We start from the raw sequence: 21,644 nt of genomic DNA, 5'->3' as shown, positions 1-21,644 counted from the left end.
ATCCACCTTAAAGGCTGGGGCACACAACAGTGGACTTTTGCTATGCAAATGAAAAATGATTTCTTACGTTGGTGCGGTTCTAATTTATGATATACGTCCACTTAAATTAATATTTCCATTGTAAATTTGGTATCTGCATTAACAAGAATCAATTTTAGTTTTTGAACCTATTGACATTTCTTTTTAATTACAATGGAGCAATGCAAATCAAGCAGCCTTTCAATATCCCTTTCATTTCAAGGGGAATTTATTGTTAAACTGTATTGATTGCTCATGAGCGCCTACAAATTGAAGTATTCATTTTTTTCCCTCCACTACTCAGTACTTCAGCTTCTAATTATTAGTAATTGTAAAAATTACATCACAAAACTTAGAAATAGTTTATCATTCCTTTCAATCAGACGTGGTTTAGAAGTCTATCAGTTAAGATTAACCGAGGCTGCAGCATATAGTGAGTAATGGCTGCCTCTTGTAATCAAGTGCCTGTTTAAGGACAGTGCATTACAAAAAAGAAAAAGTGTTTCAGCTAATGAGTCCCCACATCACTTTATTTTAATTTAGGAGATAATTTACCATTGTTGGGTTTCCTACTCAAAATAATTTGCAATATGTTTCTGGTTCACATTGTGCAGCATTCCATCCAAATCAAAATAGCTTTGTATGAGGGGGGGATAGCACTTTGGAAGATAAATATGATGGTACAGTCCAAAGAGTATCTTTATATATATATATATATATATATATATATATATATATATATATATATATATATATATATATATATACACACATATATATATATATATAGTACTGTGCAGAAGTTTTAGGCAGGTATAAAAAAATGCTGAAAACAAAGAACGCTTTCAAAAATGGAAGTGTTAATCATTTATTTTCATCAATCAACAAAATGCAGTGAATGAACAAAAGAGAAATCTAAATCAAATCAATATTTGGTGTGACCACCCTTTGCCTTCAAAACAGCATCAATTCTTCTAGGTACACTTGCACACAGTTTTTGAAGGAACTCGGCTGGTAGGTTGTTCCAAACATCTTGGAGAACTAACCACAGATCTTCTGTGGATGTAGGCTTTCTCACATCCTTCCGTCTCTTCATGTAATCCCAGACACACTCATTGATGTTGAGATCAGGGCTCTGTGGGGGCCATACCATCACTTCCAGGACTTCTTGTTCTTTATGCTGAAGATAGTTCTTAATGACTTTGGCTGTATGTTTGGGGTCGTTGTCCTGCTGCAGAATAAATTTGGGGCCAATCATACGCCTCCCTGATGGTACTGCATGATGGATAAGTATCTGCCTGTATTTCTCAGCATTGAGACATTAATCCTGACCGAATCTCCAACTCCATTTGCAGAAATGCAGCCCCAAACATTCAGGGAACTTCCACCATGCTTCACTGTTGCCTGCAGACACTCATTATTGTACTGCTCTCCAGCCCTTCAATGAACAAACTGCCTTCTGCTACAGCCAAATATTTCAAATTTTGACTCATCAGTCCAGAGCACCTGCTGCCATTTTTCTGCACCCCAGTTCCTATGTTTTCATGCATACTTGAGTCGCTTGGCCTTGTTTCCACGTCGGACGTATGGCTTTTTGGCTGCAACTCTTCCATGAAGACCACTTCTGGCCAGACTTCTCCGGACAGTAGATGGGTGTACCTGGGTCCCACTGGTTTCTGCCAGTTCTGAGCTGATGGCACTGCTGGACATCTTCCGATTTCAAAGGGTAATAAGCTTGATGTGTCTTTCATCTGCTGCACTAAGTTTCCTTGGCTGACCACTGTGTCTATGATCCTCAGTGTTGCCCGTTTCTTTGTGCTTCTTCAAAAGAGCTTGAACAGCACATGTTGAAACCCCAGTCTGCTTTGAAATCTTTGTCTGGGAGAGACCTTGCTGATGCAGTAGAACTATCTTGTGTCTTGTTGCTGTGCTCAATCTTGCCATGACATGAAACTGTCTTCCACAACCTCACCTTGGTAGCAGAGTTTGGCTGTTCCTCACCCAGTTTGAAGCCTCCTACACAGCTGTTTCTGTTTCAGTTAATGACTGTGTTTCAACCTACATGTGACACTGATGATCATTAGCACCTGTTTGGTAGAACTGGTTGATCAAACACCTGACTAGAATCCTACAAAATCCCTGACATTGTGCAAGTGGACCTATAAGAATTGATGCTGGTTTGAAGGCAAAAGGTAGTAACACCAAATATTGATTTGATTTCGATTTTTCTTTTGTTTGATCACTTTGCATTTTGTAAATTGATAACAATAAACAAAGATTATTTATATTTCTGAAAGCATTCTTTGTTTACAGCATTTTTTCACACCTGCCTAAAACTTTTGCACAGTACTGTATGTGTGTGTGTATATATATATATATATATATATATATATATATATATATATATATATATATACACATTCACTTAGAAATTAGAACACCTGCTATCTGTATAATTATCTTGTTAGCCAATCATGTTACAACAGGGTGCTACCATCAAATCATGCAAATCAAGAGCTTCAGTTATTGTTCACATCAAATACCAGAATGGAGAAACATATGATCTCAGTGATTGATCGTGGCATGATTGTTGGTGCCAAATGGGCTGGTTTGAGTATTTCTGTAACTTTGATCTCCTGGGATTTCCATGCATAGCAGTCTGTCGAATTTAATCAGAAAGTTGTGAAAAACAAAAAAAAAAACACCCAGTGAGTGGCAGTTCTATGGAAATGCTTTCTTGATGAGAAAGATCAGAAGAGAATGACCAGAGTGGTTCACAATAAAAGAAAGGCTACCGTAACTCAGATAACCACTCTATACAAGTGTGGTGAGAAGTGTGCAACACATCAAACCTTGAGGCAAATGGGCTACAGCAACAGAGGACCACGTCGGGTTCCACCCCTGTCAACCAAAAACAGAAAGCTGAGGGCACAGCGGACACAGACTAACCAAAACTGGACCACAAAAGACTGGAAAATCATAGCCTGGTGTGATGAATCTTGATTTCTTTTGAGGCACACACAAATGGTAGTGTTAGAAATTGGCACCAACAGAATCAGTCCATGCACCCAACCTGCCTCTGGCAATCTTGGGTAAGCGTCTATTACTTACATACTTTACACACAGACAGTAGATTTGTTTTTCATAACCATTACTTTCTGATTGTAATTTTTTTTTTCATTTTTTGAGGGCTAACTGGAAATGTCCTTTCTGTTTTTTGTTTTGTTTCATAGAGTTAAGTTCCTGTTTGCCATTTTTACATGTGTTACATGTACTGATGTGTTAATTTTTGCTATATACTGTATATTCATTCCCACACACCTCTATCAAAAAACTACCTAAAAAGCTAAAATATTAAATATTAAAATAACAAATGGCTTCATTCACAGGTGATCTTGTAAGCAGGAGGTAAGCTGTGCCTCGTTTATTCTATATACTCCTTCAATATATTTGGATTAAATATAACCTTCTGTTTTCTTTCCAATATATTTGACTCATTTTATCAGAACCAGACCCTTTACCAGATACGTACCTATATAAAACATTTTTATAGTAACTATTTTGCTTCTGTAAGAGGTAATTTACTTTTAATAATCCACAATTATTCCTCTTATACTTTTAAGGTGTCTACATTTTATTCAGTAGATGATGTGTTTTCTTTATTCCTTTGTAATTTTGTACTATAGTAATTCCCCCAGAAGAAGGGGATTCATCCTTCGAAATGTGTTGGCAATTGGATACTGACAGATTTTGTTATAAACACTGCCAAATCGCAAACTACTCACTACAGATCAACACATTTCAAGTTCCTATCCTTTTTCATGTTCCATTTTTAAGACCTCCGCTTTGAAGTCATCCTTGGACAAAAAACATCTCATCACTGTGACCTGAAGCTGTATTTTTCAATCTTGTTTTAACTTCTCCCATTTGTTTTGTTTTTCCTGGATAATTATTTTTGCAATGCTTTGGTCAACATACAGATTCTGTTTTTGATGGATACTTTGGAGTTAACCTCTGTATTTCTACTATATATAGGTCGGCCTGCCTTATCCATGGGTATATGGTTTTAGGACTCTCCACAGGGGTACAAAAGCCATGGATGCTTAGGACTTTTATAAAAACATAAAGAGAATCGCACGCACATAGCAAACACTAGGGCTGATACAACAGGACTGAGGGTTGGCTGGGCTTGGGTAGGCCATGCCTTTGCTCCATCAGCCTGCGCATGTTGTTTTGTGTGCTTATTGAGCAAGCAACGCTATACACGGGAATTTCAAATTTTCTTTTTTGAGAATATTCTAGATTTTTTTTTTTATAAATTATTTAAAACTGCAGTTGGTCAATATCAGTGATGCTAAACCCACAGATTAGATGGGCTGACTGTGTCAGTGAGATGTTTGAAAAAAGTGCAAAGGTGCCCATATTTTGGAATTTACAAGTTCAAGCCTAGCAATAGAACGACACCCAAGACCCCATGACTTGGAACTAAATAAAGAGTGTCTGGAAAAATGTTAGGTTTTTACTGTATATATATATATATATTTATATATGTATGCACTTATTAATTCTTTTTTTTTTTTTTTTGGTTGTAGGAAGATTCTGATCCACCAGTCCATGAAAGTCTCAGCATTGAAAACACTCTCTGGGCCAGCACCATAGTAGCTTCTGGTGAGATCAGTTTCTGTGCCATATTATGTTAAATTTTGTTGCAGAAGTTTTATTTCTACCTTAGAATTGTCTAAAATGTATTTGGCACCCCTTCCAATCTCTAAAAGTAAAATAAATAAATAAATGGAAAAGAAAATCTATATTAACAATCAATGTTTTTGTCCCCTCTCTTTTAGTAAATATTTTCCTTTTTACTGTTACTGTGATCTCTTTCTGTCTTTGTAGGGCAATCTGTGTCAGTCTGTCTCTGACTTCCTGTCTAGCCATTCTACAGTATCTGTGTGTCACTGCATCTATGAATAATATATGAACTAAGAAGGTGCTTATTTTAATTGGAACATTGTCAATATCTAGTCCTGGCTCTGTAATTTAACATTCCCAATGAACCCTTTCCTCAGGGTTGAAGTTAAATTAAAATAAAAGTGTCAAGAATTTTAGAATTGTACTTGGCACATCCATTTCAATAATTTAAGAACATATCAGTAAATGTGGCGGCGTGCTTTAGCATCACAACATCTCTGTAAGCTCTATACACCTGTTTTCAGCTTTGGTGATTTAGAACAATGTCTGATACTGAAGTCTGTTTAAAGTACAAGTCTTTTAAAAAGTATAACTGGAATGCTGGTAAGTACTTATTTGAAAAAAGAAAAAAAAAAAAAAAATGGGAAATAAAACTAGTGTATTTCTGTACAGAATACAAATACTTGTGTATATACTCATTCTTAAAGAACACATGTGCTACATACCAATCCAATTTTAGTTACTTTCTTACAAAAATATATTTGTTACCATATAGATAAACTTTGCATAAATGACACTAACAAATACACCTACTAATGGAATGCATACCATCTGGGTTTATGTCATCTTAGTTTTCAACGGTGCATTGAATCCCTTATACACTTACATCAGTGTGCTGTTAGTGATCTTCCACGCTATTGATTTGTGGTCTGTCTCCTCTGTAATTGTCAGGGCACTGGCAATTGGAGCTGAAGGTTTCTGAGGTGTTCCCCACATAATTCCCCAAACACTTTTATCTGGGCCTGACCTTGACCAGCAGGTTGACCTCGACAAGTAATCACACTGCTCATCATTGAAATTTTATTTCCTTTGCTGACATCTATGAAAGTTTTCAGCAGCACATTCATTCTTTATATGAAGCTTGTGGCCAACCAGTGAGTAACAGAAAAGTTTGGCAAAAAATTACTTGAATGAGTACCGTCAAACCCAGAAAGCTAAAACAGGTGCTTTTCTTATTCAGGTTGTCCGCATGGTATGTTGTTATTTAATAGTGTAAATGTAAAATGAACCTGTTTCATTGCAACACTGATTTTTGTTTTCATAAATGTTACTGGATTATATTAGCCTCTTACATTTTCCTGATGTTGCTTTTCAGAATGATAGTAATACTTCCCTAATGTAGGCTGTTGTTTACAAGTGCTAGTCATGAAGGGCAGTTCCTATCATTGGGTCAATTCTTTCCAGAATGAGATTCCAAGAGGCCAGTGACTGTTGTGACCACACAAGAGAGCCACTGAGCCTCAATCCCCAAATACAATCCTGCATTCAAATCACAGTCTTTTACTCATCAAAATACCTTTAATAGGTTCTGCTTCCGTTATTTGACACAACACAGCACAGAAAATAATCCTCTTTTCTTCTCTTGCACCTCCACTCCTCCCAGTTATGTTTTGCTCTACTCCACTCCAGACTCAGACTGTCCATGTGAAGTTGAGGACCTTCTTTTCAACCCAACCCAGAAGTACTTCCAGTGTCAAAACCTCATCTTCGGGGAAGCACTTCTGGCGTCGGGGTACAAACTCGAACACTCATTTTCTGGCAACCCCCAAGGAACCCAACAGGGTAGCTCTATTGGACCACGGCCCCCAAGCTGACCTATGGGCGACCATATCAGTGCTCGCCATGAGGGATGCTGCCACCCAGTGTATGGAGGATCTACCTACACATGGAAGGCAGTCTTCCATTGTTCCATATGTATGGCCTTCCGGTTGGTATAGGGACTAGGAGCATCCCGACCAGCATAACAATACATCTATTTTGTTCATCCTGTAAGATGGCATCTCAGCAAGTCCCATCCACTGTTGCTGGGATGTCTAGCCTGGTGTAGCTCTTATCTGTGTGTCTTATGATGTTTGTCTCCCAGCCAGTTGAAGGATAGGAATCCATCTCGGTTCAGATTCCAGTCCTCCCATTACATTTTCACTATTTTATATATACCGTGGAACCTCGGTTCACGAACATCTCGGTACACGTACAAATCGGTTTACGGCCAAAAAGTTCGCCAAACTTTTGCCTCGGTTCACGACCACACACTCACTATATGAACAAGCCAGTTTCCCTTTCGGTTTGTACATGTTCAGTCTCTCCCTGTGCATTTCCTGTGCAGCGAGCAAGAGAGAGAGCGAGAGAGCGTGACACACGCACACGCACACACACACACACACACACACAGGCAGCGTGAGAGACAGAGGCACACACACAGGCAGCGCGAGACAGAGAGAGCCGCGCACACACACACAGGAGCGCAAGAGAGACAGACGCGCACACACACAGGAGCAGAGAGAGAGGCGCGCACACACACAGGAGCAGAGAGAGAGGCGCGCACACACAGGCACTCCAGGCTCGCAAAAGAGAGACGCACGCACACACACACACACAGGCACGAGAGAGAGCAAGCGAGAGAGGGAGGGACGCACATATAAGGTAGAGAAGGCTTGTTTTTGTTTTCAGTTCTGTTTACGGTGATCGGTTCGTAGCCTGCATTGTTGCAATGTTAATTTTCTTGGTGGTTTATTAAATTACGGATTTTTCAAATGTTCGTTTTTTCCCTGTGCTTAAAACTCATTAAAAAAAAGTGTTTTTAGCGAGCGGTTTCTAGCACTATAGTGCGAACTATTGCAGTGTTAGTTTTCTCTGTTGTTTAAGGTTTTCTCAGTGTTGTTCAATGTTTTTACATTTAGTTTACTATTACGCTGTGCATTCTATGGTATAATTAACTATATTTGTGCTTAAAAACTTATATATATATATATATATATATATATATATATATATATATATATATATATATATATATATATATATATACACATACAGTTCGTACTGTCTGGAACGGATTAATTGTATTTACATACAATCCTATGGGGTAAATTGCTTCAGTTCACGACCAACTCGGTTTACGACCAGAGTTTTGGAACGAATTATGGTCGTGAACCGAGGTTCCACTATATTAGGTAGTCTGCATAGTTTCAGTCAAGAAGCTTCCCAGTAATCAAGCCTGAAATGTGTGTCTTATACATTTTATTACCCTGCTGAAAACCCTGTATGTGTTTTTTTATGAAGTGAACATGTAGGAGAAAAAAAAAACAAAATATGTTCAGAGTTTAAAAAATAATATTCTTAAATTACTAGGGGGCCCTGCTTCCTTCGCCCGCCAACCCTGGGGCAGCACCCGCTCTTTCAAGGCTGAGCTACTCGAAGGCCGTCGGAATGCTCCTCCATTAGAGAAAGCGTTTGTATTTAAAGAGACCAGGTAGCTTTGCCCCCTGCTCGCTTTGCTCACCCACCCCCGTACCCCACCCACTGCCATGGGCACGCTACACTCCAGCCACTTGACGTCTCTGCCACTCGTGTTGTGAAGGGTGGGGGGGGTCTACTGGACCCACACTAAGAAGATGCGGTCTGATCAGCTGCTGTTGCCGAGCTGCGTGTTGTGCTTGTCGCGCTGCGCGTCGATCATTTAAAAGACTGTACAGTAGCTGTCCTTTTGTCTCCCTGCCTTGTCTCGCGTGATGTTACAGTGTCTCTCACGGGATGTCAAATTGTCTTCCGAGAAGATCACGTATTGTCTCGTTCCATGCCTTCCAAGATTTTTATTTATAATAGAGAGATGCTCTACAGAGGAGTATGCGGGGCCTGGGAGGAGGACAGTTTGGTCCTTAGTTATTATAGACAGAAAATCAGTTACTTGAGTATTCACTACAGCTGTCTATTTTAAATATCAATAAATACTAAAATGCAGTAAAAAGTAAAATTAAAAAAGTAAAAGTAAATTACATTAACGCCTCATCAAAAGCAATATTATGAATTAATTTTTCCACTAACTTACATTCTGGAAACGTTGCTTTTTTGGATTTCTGTTCGCATATTGTTCAGGATATTTTTTCTCTTTCTCGTTTATTGAACGATTTTCTTTGTTCTTCATTTTTATTATATGCAGCTCTCTTTTGTTCATTTTCTTTTTTTCAGTGTTTATTATCAGCTCTTGCTGTTTTCTATCGCGATGTAAAATTCAACATTCTTGAATAGATAATTTACTCTTCTGCCTTGCCATTATAACCGACTGCATATTAGGGCGAGTTAGCAGCACTGAGAGTGTCATGGAGTGGAACAGAGAGAGGATGTGTACGGTAGGAGTAATGATTGGGCGAGCAGTGTGGAGGCGAGTGGTTAAAGCTGAATATCGTGGACACGACGGAAAACTTTTTTAATATAATAGAGAGTTATATAAAGGTATACTTCTTTTGTTAACTTTTGGAATTGTTAACAAATTGTATTCAGGCTGTAATAAATCACTTAAACCAAAGTAGGAAGCATTGTAGAAACACAAAGGGCATCATTAGTATGGCAGACTCCTGAAAAGATATCTTTAGGATTGTTGTGATGTGAGATTTTACATATAACTTGATGAATATTTTGTATGTCTTTATTTGTAATTTAGGCAAAGCAATGTAATTTAGTGTTTACCCACCCCCCCCTTAGGAATGGTTCTGTTTGAATTTTATGACAGGATTTGGGGGATGTGTCTTAAACCAGTTTGCCGAGTGTTTCTTTGCTAAAGTCAATTCTACCCCCCACAAGTAGGCTAAGGTGTACTTTAACATATGGTTTGGCAGCAGGTGTTAAGATGTTCTATTCCCCCATTGGTCTGAGGTATGGCTGTTTGGAAATGGCAAGTCTCAAAGGCCTTTAAGTACCATGATGTCCTATTGGCTCTAGGGGTTGGACAGAACATCTATAAAAGTACGTGTTTATCCTCACAATCTCCCTCTTGCTAACCTGTGATGATGTAGCAGTATCTCTCTCTTACCAACCAACATATGATGAAGAAGTATCTCTCTCTTTTGCTAACCTGTGATGATGAAGACAACACAATGAAGAGCACAGCTCAGCAGCCATATTGAACAGACATGTGGCAGGAAGCTGAGCACCAATGATGCCTTAACTAGAGACATTTAAGTAACTGCAAGTCTGTGTGCCGCCTGAACTACATATCACCATTTAATCAGGTGGTACGGTTGCCAATATTCAAATGTACTTTGCATTTTGTTATCATTTATGAATATTATCAGTAATACATTATTTTATGTGTAACTTCTGCTTGTCTTTTTACTACATCTAATTGCCTGAGGTTATAGATATAGAAGGGAAGGTGGGGATAAGTTATATACTATAATACCTTATAAACAGTGGTAAATCTGTGAGATTAGGCATTCTGACAAAGGCTACATATTAATAATACAATAGGGGAAAGTAGAGCAATATATATTACTCTACCAAGACGAAACAAGGATGAAAAGGATATTTTTATTTTTATCTTAATCTTACTAACTCTTATGCTGTTTTACTATTTTCACAGTATAATAATATTATGCGTTACTTAAATTTTAATTGGAGAAAACTCTGTGAGCCCCGCAACAACAGAACTTGGCAAGGATCTGAAAACTTGATTCTGAAATCATAAAGTAATTATTACTTTGCTGTTATTTTTAAGATGTTATTATGTAATCTGGATATGAATATAAATAATGAGCTGGTTAAATTTGCAGATGATACAAGGCTAGGTGGATCGGTAGATAATCTAGAATCCGTTAAATCATTACAGAGGGATCTGGACAGCATATAGGCTTGGGCAAATTTGTAACAGGTGAAATTTAATGTTAGAAAATGTCGAGTGTTACACGTAGGGAGTAGGAATGTGGGATTTAAATAAACAATTGAAGTTCTGGAAATTGAAACTACTACTTATGAGAAGGACTTACGAGTCCTAGTGGATTTGTCACTTTTAACTTCCAGGTAGTGTTCAGAAGTCATTAAGAAGGCTAATGGAATGTTAAGTTTTACATAGTACGATGTGTAGAGTACAAGTCAAAGAAGGTTATGCTACTTACATTTGTAACCATTTGATGTGTGTATCTAGTCATGTTCTTGATGTTTGGGCTTAAAAATTGATTTATGGGAAATTGTTGATAGAAATATTAAAACTTTGTGAGAAAATGGACTGTGTATAAAACATTCTTGACAAATCTTAAAGTTAATTACCTGAAAGACACATTTTCCAATTTCTTTAAAGAGTTAATATTTTGAAAATTAAAGACATTAAGATAATCCATAGTATAAAAAAAACGGGATTTAGAATAAAACATTTGCAGCACTGAAAATTACAAAGCTGTGTTATACATATACTGTACATAATTCCATTCTAATCCCATTCTTTAATTAATCCCTTCAGTTTTTGAAAGCAGGCCACCTATTTCTGCCTAATGTTGGTAATAGTTCTTACTGTTCCTTGATTCTCTTGTTCAAGCAGTCATCCTGAGAGACTGTATGAGCCACAGGTGCATCACCGAAGAACACTACATGTTATGGTGCTCGTTAGTGCATGGAGTAGACTAATGACTTTCAATTCACTTTATTTTTAAAATAATAATGCTTTTTATTTTGGGGTAAGGCAGAATAACTTTATTTTGAGACTTTAAATTGTCCATATTGTGTCATTTTTCTTCTGCTCTTTCTAAGTGAGGGATTACATAACATTTCCCATCCTGCTCAGTCCAATTCAGGATCACTTGGGGCCGAAGCCTATCCTGGCAATACTAGCACAAGACAGAACTTGTAAATAACTTTGGACTACTTAGTAAATATAGCTAAAACTCTACACACATTATACACTCAAGCATTTATTCTTGAATTTTTGCACACAGCTTTCATCCATTTAACAGATGGCTCACATCTGCTTTGATATCTGATTTCTAGTGATTTCATCTCTTAGAACAACACTAATTGAAGTGGTTATATATTTAACATCCAAGAAAATTATTATTTTTTTTAACTGAAAAGCCACACTTCATAGTTTAAAACTCATATGCAAGGAGGGGGGTATTAAAAACATCTTTCTCTGATGACCATTATGTATCTGCCATTTGAAAGGATTTTTTTTCCCCTCTCAACCCAATCATAGGTTATGAGACTTAAAAAGTAAATGGCATTTTAAAGGTAATAAAATTAAAATCGCAATGAAGCTAGCAGAGTTCCTTATCATGGATAGTTTAAAATGTTTAATTCAATTCAGGTTTGTGGAGGAATCATAAGATAGAGACAGAAACCAGCACTGGACAGGGTGCCAGTAAATCACAGGACTTAATCACGCACACAGAGCCAGTGAAAGGAATACTCCACAGAAAAAAGAAATTTTTTTTATATGTTATCTATCCCATGTAACTTGTAGTGATAGCTCAGAAAAAAATTTATTCTCATGTTTTCATGAAGTATGACAGAAAAAAATTTATGCAATAGTAGGAGGCAATAGTGACCAGTGATTTACCTTGGCAAAGTATTTGAAAAACGTCCATGGAAAGAGAAGAAAATCCTCACTTTTACCCACATCACATGTGTCCGTTATCCAGTCGAGTGCTCAAAATGTGCAAAGCATATGCATTTTTTGCTAAAATATTAATAAGTCATCATACATCGTAAACAGGAAAGCTCATTTCCATAATACTGTGCTTTTGAATTGAAGTCAGGTCTCTTGACCAGTGAATGAGAGAGAAAGCCAGATCTGCTTAAAAACATAACATTATATTTTTTTCTCGGCCATTACTACAAACAGCATGGGGTAAATAACATGGAAAACAAATATTTTTGGGAGTGGTGTTCATTTAACATAACCCCTGTGTCTTTGGGAATGTAAGAAGAAAACCCATGTAGGTAGGTGGAGAATGCATCAATTGAATAGGCACAATAACCAATTTTAAGACTAGGGTGATTAAATTATGTGACCTTGTTTAAAAGTAATTTTGTCGTTTATTTTAGCACATGTTTTATGGTTACAGTTTTTTGTTATGTGATTTATTGCTGAGGTTATTGTATCTAGATTTGATCCTTTTCCATTAGGCTGACACAATAAAAATTGCAATTACGGGTAATATTAATAATGTTGTTGTTAATAATATTAATAATAATAGTAATAATTGTTTTATTGTAAGGGATTAGGTAATAATTACAGTTAAACAGTAATAATCAATGTTAACACTAACATCATACATAAGCCCATAAATTTCCCCCTTGAATTTTTCTTTTAATGAGTATACCATAAGCCTTAAAGCATTTAATTTTTGATAAGTTTTGCTTCCATGATGGTTAAAGATCCTTAACTTCAGGAAAACCTAACCCCTTCAGCAAAAATACTTTACTTTCCGGTGTAATTTGTGTTAGTTTACTTCATAATCTTAGGATTTTGCACTGCAGACCATTTTTTTGATTCACTCCTATCAAAAAATACAAATTACTTCTTTCCAAATGCCTTGAGGCAGATCATTTGTTCTCTACTGTCTCCATCTACGGCAGCTTGAAGAAGTGGTAGCGCTAATTGGAGAGTTCTCATCTTATCATATGCAGGGCAATTCATGTCTACATTGGAGGGCTGTCTTGTCTCAGAATGGTGACTGCTCATTGCCTCAGTAAACATACCTAGTAACTGTTTCATGAAGCACAACAAAGAAAATATAATTTGTTTTAATTGGTTTTCATTGCAATAAAATGCAAAAGTTTAATTTTCCATAAAATACAGTTATATTAAGTATATGGATATCTATTGATTCTTTGGTATGTATCAACTGATTCCATTACAGTATATGCTGGATCCTACCCTGCACCTCCATTGCTTATGAGATAGGCACAGGCTCTTGTGCTTTACATGAGTTTTCACTATTGACTACATCCCTTTTTTTTATTGATGCCATCATTTGTTCCACAGTACCAGCCATATCTACATACTTGTCTGAGGCTTAGGCACATCAGTCTCAAAATTTAAATCAAACCTGGGCTACTGCACTCAGTTGTAAAGTTCCTTTCATTAAATCTCATTACTCCTCCACTTACTATACTTACTTTCAAGTTTTCCAGTCTTTCTTGATTTTTTTTGACTTTTTACTTTGTTTACTCCATTGTATATGTTGCTATTGTTGTTCATGTAAACTACATCATTTATTTATATAGCACATTTTCTTACAAATAATGTAGCTCTAAGTGCTTTACATGATGATGAAAGATAAAATAGGAGAACACTAATTAACATAGAATAAAAGTAAGGTCCGATGTCCAGGGAGGACAGAAAACACAAAAAAAACCTCCAGATGGCTGGAGAAAAAATAAAATCTGCAGGGGTTCCGAGGCCCTGAGACCACCCAGCCCCCTCTAGGCATTCTACCTAACATAAATGACATCAGTCAGTCCTCAGTATTAACTTCCCCTCTTTGTGATTTGCCCATCTTCCATTTTATACCCTCATTGATCAAAGCTGCAAACAACTTTTACTATCATTTATATGTGGTTACATGCCAAGGCACTTGCATTGTAACTGGAAGACCACATAAAGGCGATAACTTCAGTAGACGGCATCAGAATGGCAGGTAGCACAGCTGGTAAGTCGTCACGCACCTTTGAAACAAACTTAAAATGAATGTGGAAGGTGGCAGAATGGTAGATTAATCTGTGTAGCTGACACATTGTGCACTTTCTTCCACATTCTGTTTTATGTTAATGGACCTCTGTTATAATGCCATCAGTTAATCGGCTGAAATATAAAAAGGAATATGTTTGTGTGTGTATGTATATGTGTATATATGTATGTGTGTATATATATATATACAGTGGAACCTCGGGTCACGACCGTATTTCGTTACAAAACTCTGGTCACAACCCGATTTGGTTGTGACCCAAAGTAATTTCTCCCATAGGATTGTATGTAAATACAATTAATCCGTTCCGGACCATACAAGCTGTATGTAAATATGTATTTTTTGTAAAGATTTTTAAGCACAAAAATAGTTAATTATACCATAGAATGCACAGCGTAATAGTAAACTAAATGTTTACTTACTTCTTCTGTGTTGTTTACTTCTTCTGCTTTGGCTCTCAGTCTCTCTCGCTCGCTCGCTGCACAGGGAGAGACTGAACATGTGCAGAAATCCTGGGCGTGTACAAAACCGGAAGGGAAACTGGCTTGTTCGTTACCCGAGTGTATAGTCGTGAACAGATGCAAAAGTTTGGCGAACTTTTTGGTTGTAACCCGATTTGTACGTGGTCCGAGACGTTCGAGACCTGAATTTCCACTGTGTATATATACTGTATATACTTTACTATATATATAGTTTATTTTATATATATATACTAGTCATTTAGCCCATTACAATAACAGGCGCTAGAACAGTAGTGCATAAACATTAGTAGAACAGCCTATATTAAATGGCAAGGGACTTTGACCTCATTCTTTTTGTTGGTCGTATTTTTCTTTCTTTCTGCCTTTCTTTTGTTGATGTTTACTTGCTGATCTGACTGTTCTTTGTGGGCTGCCGCTGTGTATTGTGTGTCTTTAATTTTCTGTGACAGTAATACTGTCTTGTACGTCCGTAATATACCTTTAATTTTCTCTGACGGTAATATTGGCATGCGCGTCGGTAATATGCCTTTAATCTCCTCTGACAGTAATACTGGCTTGTATGTGGCTGTAATATGAGTCACTATATTGTGTACCTTTAATTTCCTCTCGCAATAATACTGGTTTGTATTTCCGTAAAACGCCTGAAACTTTCTTTGACAGTAATATCGCGCATCACACCGTGCCCCGCGCATGCGCACTTCACCAGAAGACACACACACACGGACACCTGGACACACACAGGGATTTTATTAAAGAGGATATATATAAAATATGTGTATATACAGTATATATATATATATATATATATATATATATATATATATATATATATGTATATATATATATATATATATATATATATATATATATGTATATGTGTGTGTGTATATATATATATATATATATATATATATATGTGTATATGTGTGTGTATATATATATATATAATAGAACCTTGGTTTGCGAGTAACTTGGTTTACGAGTGTTTTGCAAGACGAGCAAAAATTTTTAATAAATTTTGACTTGATAAACGAGCAAGGTCTTGCAGTACGAGTAGTATGTATACTATTTATCTGCTGAGCGTCATGTGATCACAACTGAACTGATGGTTCTTCTCTCTCTCGCTGCAGGATTGTGGGCAATCGTCTCCTATTCTCTGTCTGAGTCGGCGTGCCTCACTCATAGTATACATCCGTACGAGCGTATACTGTTTACTACAGCATTAGCATTGTGACTGTGTGTGCGTGTGTGTATGTGTGTGTGCTTGCTCGCGCGCGTGTGTGTATGTGTGTGTGTGCACGCGTGCGCATGTGTGCTGTGACGTGCGAGTCCCCGTCTTGCACACTAAGACACAAAGCTGAGTCAACACCAGCTTTATTCAGCTTGAAACAGACACAGCAGTCAGGCAGTGCCCTGCACATTTATAATGTTCCTTGTTCCTTGTATCACCCATCGACGGCAGATGCTTATAGCACGTCCGCGATCTTTTCAGATTCGCTTTTACAGCGAACTGCTACAGCGCTGGGAGACTGCGATTGCTTTGGGACGCTCTTCCGCGTGTCGTTCCGTTGAGTGGAATCCCACAAGAGTTTAGAAACTCTCTCACACCAGCCATGATTCTTTTCAAAGGTAAAGTGCAGGTTAATTTGTTTTCTGTATTTTTACTTTATATTTTGTATTAATCATTTTTATATGAATAGTTTTGGGTTGTGGAACAAATCATCTGAATTTCCATTATTTCTTATGGGGAAATTCACTTTGATATACGAGTGCTTTGCACTACGAGCACGTTTCCGGAACGAATTATGCTCGCAAACTGAGGTTCCACTGTATGTATGTATATATATATATATATATATATATATATATATATATATATATATATATATATATATATATATATAAAATATATGTGTACTTTTCAATTGGCTGAGACTCCACACGCGTCACCCTATCTGTCCCACTCTGTACTGTAGCATTCGATGCCATACCAACAAACTTGCAGATAGGTTTTCCTTTTGGGCCATTAAATGGATAATTCACAATTAGTCACCTGTGACGAAGACTTCTATATGTGTGCACCTTCACTAACAATCAGTTTACACTTTTGAATCTCCATCCTGTCACTGAAGTTTTTTTGTGTGGTTGTTACTTACTCAGTCTGGTACACGCTACACAGTTAATATCCCTGTTTTTTAATTTAATATTGTTACATATTTGTTGATCTTTTTTTTTTTTATATTGCTGTTTTTCACTGCAGTTGCTGTGTTTACTGAATATGTGTGAGCTGGAGGATTTAATTGTATCACGTGCTGCATTGTTACATTTTTCAAAGTTTCTGTACCAGCTAGCAAAAGATACATCTCATTTTACTGTAAAAGTATAATGAAAGTACACTGGATAAACGAAACTTTAACATTACATTGTAGTAAATGTGCCTGAGAATAGATGTTTGGTGAAAACAATGGTTCGTGTGCTGATTTTATTTTATGAGCTTTACAGAGGGAGCAACCATAACAAATTTCAACATTTGAGCAATCTGGGCCTAGTAAAACACAGCAAAATATGCTAATACGGCAATTTTATCATATATTTTAATTTTGTATTATAAATTACAGTAATTTAGTGCGCCCATACAACAGTATCAGTAGAAGTGAGCTGAGAAAAGAACAATAAATCTTTTTCAGGCAGAGGGTGGTATTTAACTTCAAGTGAGTCACAGCACTTCGGTAAAACAGTTATGTGTTTCCAGAAGGGACGAGTACATTGGGCAGCATGTAGTCTCCGAAAACAGCATTAAGAGCACCAAGTGAATGTGGCTTTAATAATAGTAAAAAAAATGCTCTTCCATAGCATTCACTACAGGTATGTGATCACTGCAGTTGACATGATTGTGACAATTTAATCCATTTTATTCTTGCAATGCGCACACTGTACTGTATTGTGGCTACAAGTGATGCATGGATTGTAAGATTATCTATAAACATGCAAGTAATAAAAATATATACAGTGTATGTGTGTGTTTAATATAATATATCTTGTATGACACTTACTGCATTAGTATGTGGATGGTATGATAACCTTTGATGAATCGTTTAAAAAAGCAAGAAGGGAAATGTTAGAAATAATATGCTAATAAAATATACTGCCTTTTGTTCATATTAGTGATTAATTATGAGAGCTAGTTGTAATATCTGCAATCATTCATTTTAGTAACTTCCAATAGTGTTTACAGATCTAGCATACTTGCTAAGCATTGTGCTTAGATGAGCTGTCTCTTTCTGCTTTTTATTTCTGTCCATTATTTTTGGAGACTACTGCACATCAGAGCAAATTAGTGGCCTAGCCAGAAAGCCAGTTGGTGTTTTTACAGTTTCAACTCCATCCATCCATCCATTTTCTGAAGCTCTTTCTGTTTTACAGGCTTACAAGAAGCTCAGTACACATGCAGTGGCCCAAGCCAAACATTTAACTTGGCTCCTTACAGCTCTGAAGAAATGGCAGGAGCCACTCTATGCTTATTCCATCTAGTGTTATCTCACATCTATATGATAAATTAAAAAAAGAACTCGTTTAGGACTATACCTCTGGAAGGAGATTTCCAGGTTTTGAAGTCTAACTGTACTAGATTATCAGTGAATGATATTAAGTACAATTCTTACATTAATAAGTGTATTTTAAATATGTCGCAACCCCAAGCATATTAAGATGCTGTTCATTTTCAATAATGCACCCTGTTCTTTTACCTTCCTTTGCTTAACATGTAGTGAAAGGGCATCTGAAGGTTATGGATCATGTTCGAGCTTGACATCTCTGCTATTAACAGTGTTCATTGTAATGCCGATCTGTATCTACTGTAATTTAGCACTGATAATAAGTTTCTCACTAATTTTTTCTCGCCGCCTCCAAGACAGCTTGCCAGACATGATTCATTGCTCCTAATTTTTTTTCTCTAGTCCTGATGACTCTGGAAGTGTTTAGGATGTATTTAAGTTTATAAGTGGCCTTGCTCTCCCATCATGTTCATTTAATATTAATAGCACATTCATCTTTAGAACGAGGCCATGATAATGAATTGGTAAATTAAGATGGGGATATTGATCAGATTTTATATTGTTCTATGAGGAGGTTAAGTAGTGAATACTGCAAGGTACTGAGACTGTCATGATATTTTCTCTTTTATCAAATTGATGGGATTGTCTTTGATTAATGTTTGAAGGAAAATCATGAAACCATGCTATTAAAGTTAATATTAAGCATTGTTTAATTACATTTATGAATATTAATAAGTCTAATGTTTTGATTTTTTTTCCTGCAAAAGTGTGTCTACCCTTTCTTGTTTGTGGACTCTTTAGTGTTCCCATATGCTGACCTTTTGAAACTTTAGGTGGCACTTTTATTTTTTTGTACAAAAATAATAGGAATGATTGTCAATTCCAACGAAAGTATGAAGCTGACCTCAGATTGTTTTTTTTTTTTTTTTACTTCCCTGAGGTAGAGATATAAAATCTACCAGGAGGAGCCAGTAATTGCCGTTTTTGTGCGTTAAAAATTGGCATTATACCGCTACTGTAAAATAGTTATAATTTGGAGTTTAAACATATTCTTGTTAATTTTGTGGTTTTAAGTATAAAATATAATGAATGGCCTCTTGATTAGGTACACATTCCGAATAGTAAGTTAGTTTCTCATTTACCCTCAGAGAAACCGGAATGCTTTGGGCTTGTGCACTGCACAAGTGTGTTACAGAAGTGCTGGTGCATTTTTTAACTCAAATATGTTCCATAATTTTTGCAAATTAGCTGGTGGTGAATCTTCACTTTCTTAAAGCTTGTTCTGCCTCATCCCGCAGGCACCGGTTCGGACTGAGGCATACTAATAAAGCAGGCCACAGTATTAAGCTTATTCTAGTGTCTTGTTTCTGGACCGGTTTCATTACATTGCTAACTTATTGTCAGGGAATATTGTCCTAGTTAAAAAGGTCTTTCACAGCCACTGTAGTGTTTAATCATGTTATCAGATCCCATCTGACATGCACCTAACATGAAAGGTTTTTTTTTTTCTTCTTTTTTTTCCTTTCTTAATCTGGGGAGTGTTAGAAATCTCAAAAGCAGTTTATGCAACTGTTACCTCTGATCTCTTTCTTATCTCACTCTCTGTATTATACTCCATGCATTCAGCACTAGGGATCTCTGTGTACTGGGGCTGTCTTTACTTCCAAACCTTTATTTCAACCCAGCTTACCACTAATACAGACCTTCAGAAGAATATTATCTCATACCCTTAGAAGACCACAGTTAGATAAGGAATGAAAAAACTAGCTTCTTGGCTTGTTGGTAACTGCCAAACAGGGACATTAAGCTTTTACTTAAATATTAGCATCAAACCCAATAGCATCAAATATGACCAGTGCAAAGAATTATATAACCTGAGTGGGTTGATGCACTTGTCATTCTGTCCCAGATGACAATTCCCAGAAGGCTTATTTTTTGTTGTTGTAAATTATACATTATTAATTGAACAATGAAAAGAAAACTAAGAGTAAAATTCATTTAAGTGTGTGTTTCATTTGCAGGGTTCCTTGCAAGTGTCGATTTTTGAAGCTATGCTCTTTACAAAAGTGTCAGGAATGCAATAACTGTACTGAACTATGAAAGTGTGGCAAAAAATGCAGCAACTAAACTGAGGGAACTCTTTGAAAAAAAATATCTAATAAGAAGGAACCCACTCTGCCCCTATGCCATCTTGCACACAAAAAACATGTAACTTTTTTTTTGTTTTCATCTCAGAGCGCATCATACATCTATATACCTTGACAAGCTTTTAGGTCAGTCCACATTTTATAATCCAGTAACTCAAAATGCCTTTCTGTCTCCTTACACCTCCACACAGATTGTCATCCTCTTCCTTCTTACTCAGACTCCTTTAAGTGAGACTCCTTTTATGTTTGACCCAGAACTAGAGAGACCTTTTCCTGGCAGAATTTAGAGACCCCAACAGGGTAGCCCTTCCAAGCTACAGGTCCCATGGAACTCTGCGGGAGTCCAAACTCAGGCCATATCAAAGTAACACTGCCATCATTCATCCTGGGGGATAAACTGTCCCAGGGGATCAGTCTACTCCAGTCCATCCATTATGGTATCTACAGTATGTGTAATCTGTACAATTATATAATTATTATATATTATATTTAAAAAAAAAAATATATATATATATATATATTTATTTATTATATATTATATTTTTTTATAAATATATATATATATATATATTTATATTAATATATATATCTATCTTATATCTATCTTTATTTATATAATATATCGTATATAGTATATATCTTATGCTACCATGGCTGTTCGTTTGTCTGTCCATTATTTTAAATCACCTGTAGCTCACAAACCGTTTCACCTATTGACCTGAAATTTGTTACACATATACTACGTGACATCTACTATCCGCTTTCAGGGTGATGATTGACCTCTCCAAGGTTATTCCTCTTTTTATTTTATTTTATTTTATTGTAGAATCAACTCTCGGCAGCGGCCGTTCTCATCCCTACCACCTTTGCCGTCACTCCTCTGCCTCTTCATATCTTAAATCATTCTTGAGGCAGATTGAAGACTTAAGTGCCAGCTTAAGTGAAAAATTAAGGAAAATGTACTAAGTAATTGCAATACAAACACCGACAGTTTTAACGCGAAAAGATGCCGATGGA

The 21,644-nt window shown here is 36.6% G+C and overlaps 1 protein-coding gene across 1 annotated transcript in view; it reads left to right on the top strand.

Annotated features, from left to right (window-relative positions):
- Positions 1-21,644, top strand: part of atp9b (ATPase phospholipid transporting 9B) — a 320,223-nt gene that overhangs the window by 140,074 nt on the left and 158,505 nt on the right. Inside the window, exon 10 of the mRNA XM_028817197.2 lies at positions 4,611-4,686. Coding sequence (XP_028673030.1) covers positions 4,611-4,686 — 76 coding nt within the window. The remainder of the gene's footprint in view (positions 1-4,610; positions 4,687-21,644) is intronic.

The sequence above is a fragment of the Erpetoichthys calabaricus genome, chromosome 13, assembly GCF_900747795.2.
Source record: "Erpetoichthys calabaricus chromosome 13, fErpCal1.3, whole genome shotgun sequence".
Lineage (NCBI taxonomy): Eukaryota > Metazoa > Chordata > Cladistia > Polypteriformes > Polypteridae > Erpetoichthys > Erpetoichthys calabaricus.
The sequence above is the reverse complement of the archived record's forward strand: the minus strand, read 5'-3'. Positions and strand labels throughout refer to the sequence as shown.